This window comes from Kogia breviceps, chromosome 10, assembly GCF_026419965.1.
Source record: "Kogia breviceps isolate mKogBre1 chromosome 10, mKogBre1 haplotype 1, whole genome shotgun sequence".
NCBI lineage: Eukaryota > Metazoa > Chordata > Mammalia > Artiodactyla > Physeteridae > Kogia > Kogia breviceps.
In genome coordinates, this window is record NC_081319.1 from 49,341,729 (window position 1) to 49,358,724 (window position 16,996).

General features: G+C 39.3%; 1 protein-coding gene across 11 annotated transcripts in view; it reads right to left on the bottom strand.

Moving 5' to 3' along the window:
* The window catches only part of GOLGA4 (golgin A4), a 114,599-nt gene that overhangs the window by 96,949 nt on the left and 654 nt on the right, over window positions 1-16,996 (bottom strand). For all 11 annotated transcript variants that reach the window (XM_059077226.2, XM_067005687.1, XM_067005688.1 and 8 more), the window contains exon 2: window positions 2,322-2,411. In XM_059077226.2, the coding sequence (XP_058933209.1) occupies window positions 2,322-2,411 (90 nt within the window). The remainder of the gene's footprint in view (window positions 1-2,321; window positions 2,412-16,996) is intronic.

Here is a 16,996-nt window from a genome sequence, read left to right on the forward strand (position 1 = left end):
TCCAGTACTACTTATAATATTGAAAAGATTATAAAATTTGACTCATAATATTGAGACTTTTCCCAAACTAATCTGTAGAGTCAATGCAATCCCAATAAAAATCTCTACAGGTTTGTTTCTTTGTTGTCAGTGCTATATTTTATTTTGTTTTGTTTTGAGTTTGTTTTGTAAGACTTGAAAATCTGATTCTAAAATTTATATGGAATTATCTGGAAAGGTACAAGAATTACTAAGACATTCAAGAAGAACAAGGTAGGAGTGCTATGGACTGCATATGTCCCCCCAAATTCATATATTGAAGCCCTAACCCCCAAGGATATTTAGTGATGGTATTTGGAGGCAGAGCCTTTGGGAGGTAATTAGAGTTAGATGAGGTAATGAGGGCAGGGCCCTCATGATGGGATTACTGTCCTTATAAAAGAGAAGGATACAAGAGAGCTGCCTTCCCACTCTTCCATCTCTCCCTAGGTGCATGCAACAAAGAAAGGCCATGGTAGGACATCTTGAGATGACAGCTGTGTGCAAATCAGGAAGAGGGCCCTCACCAGATACTGAATCTGTTGGCATCTTGATCCTGGACTGCCCAGCCTCCAGAACTCTTGAGAAATAAATGTCTGTTGCTTAAGCCACCCAGTCTATGGAATTCTGGTTTTAAAACTAAGACAGGGAAGACCTGCTCTAATGAGGGAAAGATTTAACATAAAACTATAGTTATGAAGACAGTGTGGGATCAGATCAAAGACAAAGCAAATGACAGAAAAGAAACAAGAGTCCAGAAATCCACTCAAATAATGGACACTTAGTTTCTGAAAAAAAGGTAGCACAGTACAGCAGTATGGAAAGAATGGAACAACTGGATAGCTATGTGTGGAGGGGCGGCAGTGGTGAAACTTGATCCCTACCTCACACCATATTGAAAAAAATCTTTTCCAAATGGAGTATAGATCCAAATGTGAAAGGTAAAACAGGATAATAGTGGGAAACACTCTGAAGGGCAAGAAAAGAATACTAAAAAATGAAAAACACTAGCCATAAAATAAAATATTGATAAACTGGAATGCATTAAAACTAAGAACTTCTGTTCAAAAGACACCATTAAGAGAGTAAAAGGCAAGCCACAGAGTGGAAGCAGATATTTGCAAGGCATGTATCCAATAAAAAACTCCTATCCACACTATATAAAAAAGAACTCCTACAAATCAACAAGACAAAGATAAACCAATAGAAAAATGAGCAAAGAGACTTAAGTAAGCACTTCGCAAAAGAAGTTATCAGTACACAGATGAAAACTGATCAATCTTATTAGTCATCAGCGAAACGCAAATTAAAACTACAATAAGAGAACATTACACACCCATCAGAATGGCTGAAATTAAAGACTAGCAAGGATATAGAGCAACAAGAACTTTCATAAACTCCTGGTTGGAAGGTAAAATTCTACAACTATTCTGAAAAACAATGGGCATTACCTTCTAAAGTGGTAAAACTATGTATACCCTTTAACCCAGTGATTCTACTCCTAAGTACATAGCAAAAGAAATGCAGATACATGTGTAGCAAAAGAAATATACAATAATGTTCACAGTAGCATAATTCATAATAGCCAAAAACTAGACAACCCAAAGGTTTAACTATAAGGTTTACAACAGAAAGCATACTTAAGTGGTACTATAAAAATATAAAAAGTTAAAAAAAAGAAGGAAGCACATATCAAGAAGTCAGGATGATGGTACTCTTCTGTGGGGAAGGGAAGCAGCACTCTAGCACTGGCAGTGTTCCTTTTCTTGACCTGGGTGGTGGTCACATAGGGATTCACTTCATAATAATTCACTGATTTATGCATGTATTTTTAATCCTTTTTCCTTTACCCTCTTTTTACCCTGATTTGTGTACTTATGTTTTACTTGCATAACTCTTATAATCCTTCACAGAAAGAAAACAAGTTGGAAAAAAATCTAATCTGAGTTATAGTGCCAGCTCCAAGTCACATGGAATTAGGAGATACTTCAGTTTCCAATCACTAGCTTGAAAATATAGGACTTATCCCCACATAATGCTATGCTGAACAAACTGTTATCAAATCATTCTGAAAATTTCAAATATTAAAGGCAAAGTATATTATCCTCTCAAATTAAGATATTCAAAGAAAACACACTTTACAAAAGCAACACTATTTGAAAAAAAAAAAACATTGTTACTAAAAAAAAAAAATAATACCTAGGAATTAAGTAATTTCCCATTTTGTTATCAACAGTAGCATTACATTTTAAATTAATAAGCTTCCTGTAAAAGATTTATTGAAGAAGAAATTCCAAACTTACCTCTCTATTGGGTGTACCTTCATCAAGCTGCTCTGTAAATGAAGACGTCCTGCTCCTGGTTCTTGTTGGCGTTGAAGAATTGGAGGAAGCCTAGATTTAAAAATTATTGCACAAATTAGAAAGACTATATTGACGAGCGCACTATGTACTAGGTAGTCCTTCTCACAGTCCATGCCCAAAGAACCCAGTGAAATGAAGGAAAAGAGCAAATACATGAAAACAGAAAAGGATAACTGAAACATAATCAACTAGCAGACCCAGGCTACCTACTGGATCCTTGGTCTGATTCTGCCACCAACTAGAACTATGATCTTAGCTAAATTAACATTTTGAGGGCTAAAATTAACCTCAAAAATAAGGTTGTGATGATAACATAAGATAACATTAGGACTTCCCTGGTGGCGCAGTGGTTAAGAATCCTCCTGCCAATGCAGGGGACACGGATTCAATTCCTGGTCCAGGAAGATCCCACATGCCGCGGAGCAACTAAGCCTGTATGCCACAACTACTGAGCCTACGTTCTAGAGCCCGCAAGCCACAACTACTGAAGCCCGCACACCTAGAGCCCGTGCTCCACAACAAGAGAAGCCACCACAATGAGAAGCCCGCATACCGCAAAGAAGAGTAGTCCCTGCTCACCGCAACTAGAGAAAGCCCACGTGCAGCAACAAAGACCCAAAGCAGCCAAAAATAAATAAATAAATTTTTATTTAAAAGATGATAACATTAGGGGAAACTGAAACCAGGTGAGAAGTATATGAAAACTCTCTGTACTATCTTTGCAACTTTCCTATAAATCAAAATTATTCCAAAATTAAAAGTTCATTAAAAAATAAGGTTGTCAATTCAATCTTTAAAGTGCCATCCAGCTCTAATATTCAATATAATGAACTGCACAGGTAAACATCTCTCTAGTCAAGGGCCTTGCTTTGAGAACACCATGCACACCATAGCCCAATACTGAGATGCCAGTCCATTTGTTCTGTAAAGGAACACATGACTCCTATACAGAAACCCACAGGAGAAAGGGCCCCAAATTTAAACTAGGAGTCTGAGGTGTAGTCTAAGGTGAGCTAAAAACAGTCCAAAAACTATAAAACCAAAACCTCAAAACCCCCCATCACCCATAACAAGACAGATCTTAACTCATCTCCACAAAGAAATGTCTCAATGTCTTACCCTTTTGTAGTTTGTACACCACTACCTAAAAAGGCACTTAATATTTGTTAAATGAATGATTGAATGAACAAATGCAACCCTAATTTGTCAAGTCAGTACATACTGCTGTGGCTATGCTAGAACAGAGAGGTCACTAGAAATGTTGCACACACATACACACAATCTACACACACATATACATATTCAGTTTACAATAAGTCTAACATTTCTAATCAAGACAGATGTTTAATAAACGGTGCTGGGACAAATGGCCATCCATATGGGGGAGCAATATCAATCAGATCCTCACTTCATACTTAAGCTATATTAAAGATTTAAATGATTTTTAATGGAAATATAAGGGAAAATATGAGAGCCTATTTCTATAATCTCTGAATGGGAAAGAGATTTTTATGTCAGAAGCAGAAATCAAAAGGAATAGATTAATTGGGAGGAGGGGAAAACATCAACAAAACATGACAAAGTTTAATAACCTTTTTTTCTAAACAGCTCTTGTAAGTGCTTAAATCAGAACTCAGAAAACTCACCACCCCAGTCTTCTTTTCATCTAGGGCAGGTGACCTGAACTCCACCAATGAACATACCCACACAAGAGTCTGAGTCATAAGTGGGTAATATGAGAAAACAGACATGCAAAATTAATACAGTTCATCAGCTGGTGAACATGGAGACACGGAGCTTCATGCAGTCGTTCACAAGAGCTGTGCAGTGCAAGATGTAATGCTGCCAAACTGAGGTGGCTGCAACATTCTTATTAGTACAGCCCCCCAAGTGTGGCTGAGCAGAGCAATCAGCCCAGACTTCAGGCCCTCCTGAAAATTCTGTAAGTCACCAACTATTCACTGCTTAACTAGCTAGACTGAGTTCTGTTGCTTACAGCATAGAATTCCAGCACACACATACCTTCTAAAAGATGAACCAGAAAAATCAACATGTGACAGAAGGAATTAGCTATGTGCAGCAGTTACCTTAGGGGATAAGATATCCCTTCTCAATCAAGATAAAACAGAAACAATAAGGCTTTAAAATTTTAAGCAACAAAATGGTTGAATGTGAAATAAAGCTGAAGCTTATCAATGTTTTAAATGTCTAGAAAATGTATGAAGCCAACATTGTGCTTAGAAAATGGGAAGGGAAAGCAGTCACTGGACAGTGTTTACCCAGGACTGAAACAAAAATCACAAGGATTCAGAGCACTTCCCAAACAGTTCTCACTAAAGTTGAGGGAAGTGCAATAACCCTTCCCACACCTAGAGCCATAAATTTCAAACCAGGCCAGCTTCAAAGGTTGTAGATGTTTCATGCTACCACTATGACTGGGAGAAACTCCATTTGTATCTACTTTTAAATGGTTGTATGGAATATCTCCTTTAATTAAAAAAAAAACACCAGGACTGACGTGGTGGTCCAGTGGTTAAGAATTCGCCTTCCAATGCAGGGGACATGGGTTCAGTCCCTGGTTGGGGACCTAAGATCCCACATGCCATGGGGCAACTAAGCCCATGTGCCCCAACTACAGAGCCCACGTGCTCTGGAGCCCGTGCGCCACAACTTAGAAACCTGCACACTGCAACTAAGACCCGATGCAGCCCAAAAAATTAAATAAATAAATATTTTTAAAAACAGACCAAAAAATAAATAAATAAAATAAAAGGGCCACTGAGAGGACAAAAAGTTAGGAAAGTAATTAGAGCAGTAATACTAGGCTAAAGGATATAGCTCTTAGCTAACCCTCTCTGCTGGGATGCCATCATATCCAAAACACTGGGGGGTTAATAATTCAGCTTTCCAAATGCCCAGATGCCAGGACAGGGCTACTTCAGACAGGGACCTTGAAATCACTTGAAAAGTACACCTCCACTGTGAATTTTTTTAAGTGGCACAATGTCTTTTTACTTTGGCCTCATGTGAGCCTAATCATAATTGGAGCCTCATCAGCTCTGGATAAACCGGCAAAATCAAATGTTGGCGTTTATAAAGTTAAAGAATAGGTTCTAACACACACTGTCCTCCGAAAAGTAGTACCACGTGGCAAGGTTTGGCCTGATGCCTTGCAGGTCTTCCTCTGGAGTTGCAAAAGTAAGGATCACATGAGGGAATGGATATGACTGAAAAGTATAAAACATGCATAAAAAACTAACTGTACTTGAGTGTTTACCCCAAAGTCCTGGATCTTTAACAGGCTATCCTCACTTCAAAATATATAAGGATTTAGATTCCTTCAAACTAAATTTGGTCTAATTAATTCTCATAGCTTAGAAATCTGTCTTCAGATTTCTCACGGCTATTTACCAAAAAAACCTGATGGCTATATAACCAGGCTCACAATTAATATTTTTATTGCCAACTAACTGATTATTAATTGACCATAGCCCTCAACTTCAGTATAAAAAAACCCATTTTAGTCACTGTGGTATGCAGAATTTGAAGATGACCCCAAATGACCCTCACCTTGTTAATATGAGATATCACTGCCCTGATTATATTACCTTACATAGCAAAAAGGTTTCTGCAGGTATATTTAAGGCTACTAACCAGTTGACTCTGAGTTAATTCAAAGGAGATTGTCTGGATGGGTCCAACCTAATCACACAAGCCCTTCAAATGAGTCCAGAGTGCAGAGGCAGCAGCAGAAAGCAGAGAGATGTACTCCTACTACCCTGAAAGAAAACAAAAGGCCTGTAGGGGCCAAGTGGCAAGGAACTGTGGGCAGCCCTAGGAGCTGAAAGCGGTCCATTCAACAGCCAGCAAGAAATAAGGACCTCTGTCCTACAACCACAAAGGACTAAATTCTACCACGACCACATGAGCATGGAAGAGGACCCTCACCTACAGATGAGAACATAGTTTGGACAATAATTGATCTTAGTCTTGTGAGACCCTGAGCAGAGAAGCCAGTCATGTCGTGACAGACTTCTTATATACAGATTGTGAAACAATAACTGGGTTATTAGGCAGCAAGGTTGTGGTAATGTGTTATGCAACATTAGGAAACTAGTACAGTCACCTTTAGGAATAATAAGTCTTGAACACCATGACTTTTCATTACCCATCAAGACTCTATCAGATGTCACCCTGATCCTCTCACACTCCCACCACACCAGGAGTAACTGCCTCTCAACCCTATGGTACAGAGACTACATCTACCCTTCAAGACAAATGCAACACCAGCACAGCACCTTAGCAGGCTCTGTTAAATAAAGAAGCGTTCTGTAATTACAAATGCTTTCAAATACTTTCTCTTTTGCTTCTCACAACCAATCTGAAAGGTAAGCAGGACAGTTATCATCCCCAATTTCCTGACAAGAAAGTAAGAAGCTCACAGTGCTTGTGTGGCTTGATCAGGTTGCATACTGTAAGATCTGGGTTAGCAAACAGGTCTTCTGAGCCCCTCAGCCACTTCCCCAGTATTCTTTGGATCACTATTTCTCAAATTTTTTTCACTGGGACCCACAGTAAAACAACAATATCCTTTTCACACAGACAATTCTAAAACAAAAGTTTTACGAAACCTTAACCTTTACAACATAAGATGCCACATTTTGACCTAATATAGTCTTTCATTAAAAAAAAAAAAAAAAAGCTGATCCCAATCCACAGATTCCACAACCCACCTGAACTGCTTTCATCATACCATGTTGTCTGTATAAGAACAATGTTGATAAACATGGCCACTAACTATTAAATCTAGAATACATCAAATATATCTAATATATTTTAAATATACCACAAAATATATATTAAAAAGCATTAATTCTAGGTTGAACAACAAAATCTAAAGATAACAAAAACACAAATTTTGGACATTCGCATTACTGGGAAGTTCTACATTAAAGTCAAAACTATGTTAATCATAGTTTATTCCATAAGGGGCTCTATTATCTGGGAGTTTTCATAGAAAGAATTACTCAAAATAGCTGAATTGTTAGATATCTACTTAAAGTTATAGATTCAAGAGGGTTAAATCTCACTAATACCTAAAGAGGTTTGGAGATAACAATGAGGTTTAACCATTTTGAAGCTACACTTTTCTGAAATCAGGTTTCACCTTTCCGAAAATAACTAATTCTAGTTTTCAAAGATAAAAGGAAATTGAATATAATTTAACATTTTCTAGGTCAGTTGTCATTCCTGTCAATATGCTACTTGTAGTATATCTTCTCTGTCCATTTTAGCCTGCTACTAGTTTAGAAACTAGATAACTACATTTATTGGAACTGTAGACAAAATAGCATAAGGAAGCTCTAAGCGAGGGATTTTTTTAAAGTATTCTTATGAACAACATACATTAACTATGGAATGTGAAGTTAGTGACATTAAAATTTTGGCTGCTTAGAGGCCTTTTGACACTACTCAGTTCTCAAGTTATGCCCCCAATAGATGAGATGTTATTCTTACACAAGCATAACAAACATCTGGCTTCACTTCTCCCTCCTACACCCATGGTAATCAATCATGGCAAGGACATAGCCGTAGACTCCTTCTCACCACAGCACTCCTGAAAGTCTCTGCCAAATCCATCCGACATCCCAGCTATAAAGGAATGGCCAAAGTAACTGGGAGTTAATACTTCACATAAACCTCTGTATACTAGTTACCAAAATTATTAGAGCTTTCCATTACATCTGTAATAAAGTACCTTCCACATCCTGACATCTAAATAGTAGTGCCGGAAATGAAATATTGCTGTTCATGTTATAAATGCTTACCTCTCAAAAACAGCCCTCTAATATGATGAAATCCACTCATTCAAAAGTAATTTAAGGAGACTTCTAGTTAAACATAGTAGATTGGCTACATATGTTCCTATTTTCTCTCCCTCCCAAAGAGTTAAATTTCAACCAATTTTCAGAAGATTGGATGTGAGTGAAAGAATACGAAAGTAACAGTACTGCTGACAGTCACTACAACCCCATGGAGAAGGGAATAGTGATGAGAAGAAGCCTATTTTCACCCCTAGAACCCTAAAAAGACTTAGGACTTAAAGCAAAAGTTATAAAGCAAGATGAGACAGGATCAAACCAGAAAGATTCGTTGAAAGATTGGTTGAAAGATTCCCCAGGTCTCCTGTCCCACCTTACATAGCCTCTGAAGAAACAGAGGTTTATTTTCTGGAGCCAACGAGGCTTCAAACTGGGTGAAACCAAGCACAGTAAGACAGGAGAGAAGGGCAAAGTGTGTGACTAAACTGACGAGGATTAGGCGATATTCTGCACAGTGAACAGTGGAACCTCCAGCAGTCCTTCTCAGACCTGCTTCCAGAAACTTGGCAGCTAGGCCTCTGATTAGCAACATGTAGATATTTCTCCCAACAATAAAACCAGTGTACAGCTTGTCACCCACCAGTTAGCCCCTGTGTCAATCACATGCTACTTCCAAATAGCATCAGATTGTTAGTGCCTCGCCCTTAAATATGAATAGATAGATAGCCCAGAGCACTCAATAAAGAAAATTTCCAATGTAAGAGGGAGCCAAAAACAAGAAGAAAAAAAAACCCAAAACCAAAAAACAAACATGGGACTTCCCTGGTGGTCCAGTGGTTCAGACTGACTCCACGCTCCCAATGCAGGGGTCCCGGTTCAATCCCCGGTCAGGAAACTAGATCCTGCACACCACAACTAAGACCCAGTGTAGCCAAATAAGTAAATAAATAAATAATTCTTTTTTTAAAAAAACCTTAACAAAGTAAAGATTAAAAGAGGGGCTTCCCTGGTGGCGCACTGGTTGGGAGTCCACCTGCCGATGCAGGGGACATGGGTTCGTCCCCCGGTCTGGGAGGATCCCACGTGCCGCAGAGCAGCTGGGCCCGTGAGCCATGGCCGCTGAGCCTGCGCGTCCGAAGCCTGTGCTCCGCAACGGGAGAGGCCACAACAGTGAGAGGCCCGCGTACCGCAAAAAAAAAAAAAAAAAGATTAAAAGAAAAAAAAAATCCCCATTATTCTCAGAGAGAGAAAAGATATATCAGTATGTCAAGAGCAATGCTATGAAAAAGCAAAAGACAATAAGAAGCAGCCTTGGGAAATTTAAAAATAGAGTAGCCAAAATTAAAAATTCAATTGAAGAGGGCTTCCCTGGTGGTGCAGTGGTTTAGAATCCCCCTGCCAATGCAGAGGACATGGGTTCGAGCCCTGGTCCAGGAAGATCCCACATGCCGCGGAGCAACTAAGCCCGTGTATCACAACTACTGAGCCCGCAAGCCTCAACTACTGAAGCCCGCGTGCCTAGAGCCCGTGCTTCACAACAAGGGAAGCCACCGCAATGAGAAGCCTGCGTACCGCAAGGAGGAGTAACCCCTGCTAGCCACAACTAGAGAAAGCCCACGTGCAGCAACGAAAACCCAACACAGTCAAAAATAAAATAAATAAATTTATTTTTTTAATTCAATTGAAGAAAACTAACACAACATTGTAAATCAACTATACTTCAATAAATAAATAAATATATAAAACAAAAAATTCAACTGAAGAGTTAAATTGAAGCACACTCTCAAAAACAGAACAAAAAAATAAAAACAGACCATAAAGGGTAAAAAATAATAAATGAGAATCTATCCTGAAGGCACAAAAGCTAACTAACTGGACTTTCAGGACAGAAGAGAAAAAACAAAGGGGAGAGAATTATTGAAGAAATAATACCTAAAAGTTTCCAAGAATTTAAGCAGGAGTCACCACACTTAAAGCGGCCACTGGGTGTCCAGTACAATGCAAAAATAAACACTGTTTACTTCTCTTCCTCCCCAAAACCCATTGAAATAAAGGTTAAAAAAAATTAGAAAAGCGACAGATTAACACTCTAGAACAAGAGAGAGAACACCACAGGCAGAAAGTAAATAAATTTTTGAAGACTCAAAGGCAAAAGGATTCAAATTGGTGGAAAAATCAGGGCAAAGGTAGCTATAACCCTAAACACGCACAGAAGGCTGTGGGAGAGGCAGCAGCAACTTTCTGCAACAGGAAAAAAAAAACCAAATCACAGTTTTAGACACTATAAAGGGAGATTACTGCTCTCAGCAATGTGCTAAGTGTCTGCAAGACAAACAGGTACGTGGGGTCAGCCTCCCCAACCCAAATAGATTTCCAGACTACAGTAACAGCCAAATATAAAGAGCAACACCTTGGAGGAGTTAGCGCTCCAATAGCAGGGGCTGGTACCACAAGGCAGCAGGGTAACAATATGCCCCAGTCTGACCAAGGCAATCCCAGTCCCACCCAGTTCATGCCAGTTTATGTTCCAAGATAACTGCCAGTAGCATCCCCATTCATTCATAAGAATGTTTGGATAATAAATTGTATGGTCACCTTTCAAAGCAGGACTCTCTGTGTTTTGGCTGGCCCTCGAAACAGGAGAGTAGCAAGTAAGAGTAGAGAAAACCCATGTTAGCTACTGAAATAAACCACCCACCAGGTCTTCATAAATATAAACAAACAACCAATAATAACAAGACATTTTTCTCAAAAAAAAAAAGATAAACGATGACAAGTATGAAGAAATACAAGTATAACAAGTAACCCAGCGCAATCAGATAAATCAAGGAAGAGAACTTAAATACGTATGTACGTATAATATATAACACTTATCCTGCAAGAATTTTGAGAAGCTCTAGTTTCCGTTAAAACATAAGCTGCTACTAAAAACTGAAACAAAGCAACAAGCATAGTACTCTGGTTAAGAGAATGGGCTTTAGAGCAAGACTGCCTGGGTTCATATCTCAGCTTTACCACTTAGTTGTGTGGTACTAGCTGTCTACCACAGACAAGTTACTTAACCTCCCTAGGCCTCAATATCTTATCTGTAAAATGGGGATAATACAAATCCACACCTTTTATTATTTCATGTATTAATTTAGTTAATACATGCAATGCACCAAGAAAGCACCTGGCTAAAAATAACTATCCAGTGTTGACTAGTGTTATTATTTGTAGAAATTAAATATATGATTAGGGTTTCCCTAGTGGCACAGTGGTTAAGAATCTGCCTGCCAATGCAGGGGACATGGGTTTGAGCCCCGGTCCAGGAAGATTCCACATGCCGCGGAGCAACTAAGCCCGTGCACCACAACTACTGAGTCTGTGCTCTAGAGCCTGCGAGCCACAACTACTGAGCCCACGTGCTACAACTACTGAAGCCCACACTCCTAGAGCCCATGCTCTGCAACAAGAGAAGGCACTGTGATGAGAAGCCCGTGCACCGCAACGAAGAGTAGACCCGGCTCGCAGCAACTAGAGAAAGCCCACGTGCAGCAACAAAGACCCAATGCAGCCAGTAAATAAATAAATCAATAAATATTTTTTTTTAAAAAGGAGGGGAACTAAAAAAAAAAAAGAAGAAAACTGGAAATTTTCTAGCATCAAGGAAAAAAGAAAAGATTCAAAGATCAAGTTAACTATCAATAAAGAAAGAACAAGTTTGGAATTAGACTTTTCATCTGCACACAGGATTCTAGAAGATAAGGAAGAAAAACAGGAAAACTGTCTGAGGGAAACTTTCAACCTGGAATTTAATAGCTAGCCAAATAAATGTTTAAGTGAGAACATCTTCCTAATATTTTGTGATTTAGAAGGTGAAGAAACCAAATGCTGTTAGTCAAAATCCTATACTTTTAAGAGCCCTAACCTTTATCAACACATTAACTGAATTTCTACATCAGAGTTTCCAGCCCTGCTTTCTCACCTGGGCCCAGGAGGATCCACTTTTGAATCTGCCTACAGCTTCCGTGGGATGTAAAGTTAAGGTATGTATAATTTGCATCTAAGTCTTGGGGTCTTTGAACATCACACTTTAACAAATTGGGTTAATTCATCCCAAAAGCTACAGAGACAAAGACTCTAGAATTTTTTCCTCCAGCTCTTCCTATCAAACTAAGAAGCAGATGAGAGAACTCTGTATGGCCCTTATTACCCTATTCAAGTTTCACACAGATTTTTTTAAATCACATGAACAAGGACTGTTTAAATTATTTCAAACATGAGAACTTAATGTATATTCTATATAAAGTAACACAAATAGCCACTATATGCTCCCTGGTCAAAATACAGATTTATAAACACTCCAGACATTCTGATTTTTCTGATCTAAATGTTCTCTCTGGGAGTTATGCTTTTTAGATTGAGGCTATTTTGCCAAGTGGCATTTACAAAAAGCCTATACTCCTTCAGAAAGCGATTCTTTCCTCTGCTGTCTGTGGAATTTATTAAAAATTTCTATTACATAAACTATTATTTTGAGGCCCCACTCTAAAAAAGCTATAATTCTGCAGGTTTGGGGTAGGTCCACATTTTGCTTTTTTTTTAATTTAATTTTTTTTATTGTGGTAAAGTATACATAACATAAAAGTTACCATTTTAAACATTTGTAGGTGTACAGTTCAGTGGTATTAATTATATTTACACTGTTGTGCAACCATCACCACTATCCATCTCCAGAACTTTTTCATCCTCCCAAACTGAAACTCTGTTCTTATTAAACAGTAATTCCCCACTCCCCCCTCCCCTCTCCAGCCCCTGGCAACCACCATTCTATTTTTTTCTCTATGAAATTGACTAATCTAGGTACCCCATACAAGTGGAATCTACAATTGTCCATTTGCGCCTGTGCTTTTTATAATTTTTAAGTTTCAGTAATATTTGAAACAGGCTGAAATATTAAAAAATATTTTTATTCATGTCACTACATATATCCTAAGAAGTTAGAAAGTATTCTATATTACTTTTTAATAATTTTTATCAAATTCATTCTGTAAGGAATTTAAAATTCCAAGTAGATATTTGTTGTTAAAAAAATATTAAATGGAGTGACTTCCCTGGCGGTCCAGTGGTAAAGAATCCGCCTTACAATGCAGGGGACGCGGGTTCGCTCCCTGGTCAGAGAACTAAGATCCAGCATGTCGCGGGGCAACTAAGCCGTGTGCTGCAAACTACAGAGCCCACGCGCCCTGCAGCCTGCGCGCGCCACAACTAGAGAAAAGAAAACCCGCACACCACAACTAGAGAGAAGCCTGCGCACCGCAACTAGAGAGAAGCCGTGGGCAGCAACAAAAGTTCCCAAATGCCTCAAGGAAGATCCCGCAACAGAAGTTCCCACATGCCTCAACGAAGATCCCGCGTGCTGTGACTAAGACCCAACGCAGCCAAAAATAAATTAAATAAATAAATAATAGATAAATCTTTAAAATATATATACTAAATGGAACCTGATTTGAAATTTTAAAATTTTATTCTTGGGGCTTCCCTGGTGGTGCAGTGGTTGAGAGTCCACCTGCCGATGCGGGAGACACGGGTTTGTGCGGAGGATCCCATCAGGCCGCAGAGCGCCTGGGCCCATGAGCCATGGCCGCTGAGCCTGCGCGTCTGGGGCCTGTGCTCTGCAACCGGAGAGGCCACAACTGTGAGAGGCCCGCGTACCGCAAAAAAAAAAAAAAAAAATCTGCCAAAGAAGGGTTCATATAATCTTAGCACCAACCAAAGAGAAGTGACTGGGGACTACAGAAGGCTGTCTTTTATTGAATGCTTTCAAAAACTTAAGGGACCTTTATAGTGTTACTAACACTATTACTATTACTGAAAAGGTTTGCAAATATTATGATGCAACTCGTTCATTTATCCCAGAATTATCAACACCTGACAACTCACTCTACTTGAAACATCCCTATCAGGCAATCTCCCCTCTGGAAAGCAAACTAAGAACCAGGAAGTATGCACACACAGGCCTCCAAAACCTCAAAACAAATGTCTCAAAATTTGTGTTAATACACTAAAATACACTAAAGAATCTCTTAGGTACTTGCCCTTATTTTACACAAAATTTTAGAAGTTTAGTGTCTTGTCTTAATTTAAAGCCCAAACAATTCAGAAGTTGGAAGAATGACACTGGGCAGATAGCAAGGGAAGCTACAAAGTAATTACAAAAAGTAGACCAAAAACAAATAAATCCTCCTGAATGGGTAAAAGGGAACTGTCTTTCACACCCCATTAAATTCCTGAGGGCATGGTGCCTTCAACACAAAATAATTCATACTCAAAAAGGAAGACATTGATAATATTATACAAATTCAGGATCCTTTGCACGAGAAAACAAGGATATGTGTAATCTGTTATAAAAGGACTGCCCCATCAAAAAATATTTGTTTAATTCATGCTTGAAAGAAAACCTTTGAAAGAAACTCTGAAACAATAATCCAGAACTTCAGAACTTCCCTGGTGTTGCAGTGGTTAAGAATCTGCCGGCCAACGCAGGGGACACGGATTCGATCCCTGGTCTGGGAAGGTCCCACATGCTGCAGAGCAACTAAGTCCATGTTTCACAACTACTGAGCCCTTGTGCCACAACTACTGAGCCCGCGTGCCACAACTACCGAAGCCCGCATGCCTAGAGCCCGTGCTCTGCAGCAAGAGAAGCCACCGCAATGAGAAGCCCACACACATCGAAGAGTAGCCCCCGCTTGCCACAACTAGAGACAGCGGGCAACAATGAAGACCCAATGCAGCCAAAAATAAATAAAATAAATAAATAAATAAACAAATAAATCCAGAACTTCTCAACTTGAAGGGTTCTGAATAGCTGAGGATCAAGACCAGAAAATAATCAAGTTTCTATCAGCAGTAGATCACTGACAATTTACTCTGGCATTCTGAATAAATAAATATGTTATGAAAGAGGATTGTTTTAAATCTTTTGTATACAAGGTGATACAAAGAAACTGGGAGCTCTAATACCTTATCTTTTAACTAGCTCTTTTACTATTATTCTAAAGACATCCTCCCTTTGTTAAAGCTCATAAAAAAAGATAATATTACAAATAAGAAAAAGAATGAGCACCTTGGAGCATATTCTTCTTAAACTATTTTCACTATTTCTGTGTGTACATATATACACACTTATATACATACTTTCCCCACAAAGGAAGCCCTTACACAGTCTTTTCAATCTGTCTTTTACTACAAGTTAGAGCCTACATCTCTGTAGGCTCTAACTCTAGCTGTGTGACATCAGGCAGGTTACTTAACCCCTTTGATCCTCACTCCATGTATGAAAGATTCTCTAAGTTGTAGAGTTATGTGAGAATTAAACAAAATAACACAAGCAAAATATCTAGCATAGAGGAAGAACCTAATAAATGACGGCATTTTTTTAAGCCTGCGGAATAACTATCTAATATAACGTGTTTAACCAATTTTCTAGCGTTGAACATTTTTGGCCAGATTTTACCTATTAAAACAACATTGAAGTGAAAATCCATGTGGCTAACTGCTTAATACATCCTAAATTTTCTTACAATAAATTTCTAGAGGTGGAATCCTGGATCAGTGATATTTATAGAGTCCCTTACATTCACTACCACGCCTGTTTCCCCACATTCCTCACCTGTACCTCATTTTTCAGTTTTTCCTTTGTTTCTTAATTAACGGTGTTTTGTAAAATTTTAAAGCTTGTGGTAAATGGTATGAAAACTAAAATTTTAGTACTGAAATCTTAATCACTATTTACGTTTCACTTGGGAGAATGAACAAGCTTTCAGTACCATGTACCTACATATCTCAACCACTGTTTCACTCTAGGGGAGCTTTACATTTTTAGAGAATAACTTCAATTTACAGTTTCAGAATAAATTCAATAGTTGTTTGATTTAGTAGTTGTTAACTAAATAGCTATATTTAAAAGTTGTATACGCTAAACGTTATGTTAAAGATGTTTAGAAATGCCTCCAAATTAGTCAAAACTCAGCCTTTCTTGTAGAAACTCTAAAGTTAAGAGAGATTTGCTCCATCTGTTGAGACTCTGAAAAGCTGGGAAGGAATTTAGCACACGCCCTCCCCTTTGCTGAAGGGACCACGTGCTGCCAGCACCCAAACACACGATCACAGCTGCTTAGGAAACTGCTTCTGCTTCTTTAAATTAACCCTACTAACACGCCCTCTTTTTCCTGAAAACTGTCATTTCCTGACGCAACAGCGTTCGTGAAAAACAAATATTAACAAGACTTGAAGAAGCAGAGCCGAACTGTGGACAGGCGCAAGCCCCGCTGGGCCGCACAGTGTCAGCCCCTCCGCCCATCCCGGATCAACCAAGTTATGAGAAGTGACTAACTCGTGACAGCCTCGGGCGCTGGACGCCGGCCACACCGCCACCTCTTTCAGGTCCCAGTGCTCCTGCAAGCAACCTGGGCAGGAATGGCTCGACCCCTGGCCCTCACGCCTGGACCAGGGTTTGGAACTAGACTTCGTCACGGGCCAGGGGCCCCTCCGTACTCAATCTCGGGTTGGGGATCAGAGAGGGGACTTCAGTTGAGAGATCAGATGTTACAAGGGACCCTGGTTTTCCCATTCCGCCCTCACTCTTGAGTTGGGGTCTCGGATGGTTGGTGGAATCTTCGATATGGGTCAAAAATCATGCAAGATCGGAGCCCTCCTCACTTATTCTCAGACCGGGTTGGGCATTAGGGGAAATAACCAGAGATCAGGTGTCACGAATACAGCCACCCCCAACCAGAACGGAGTTTT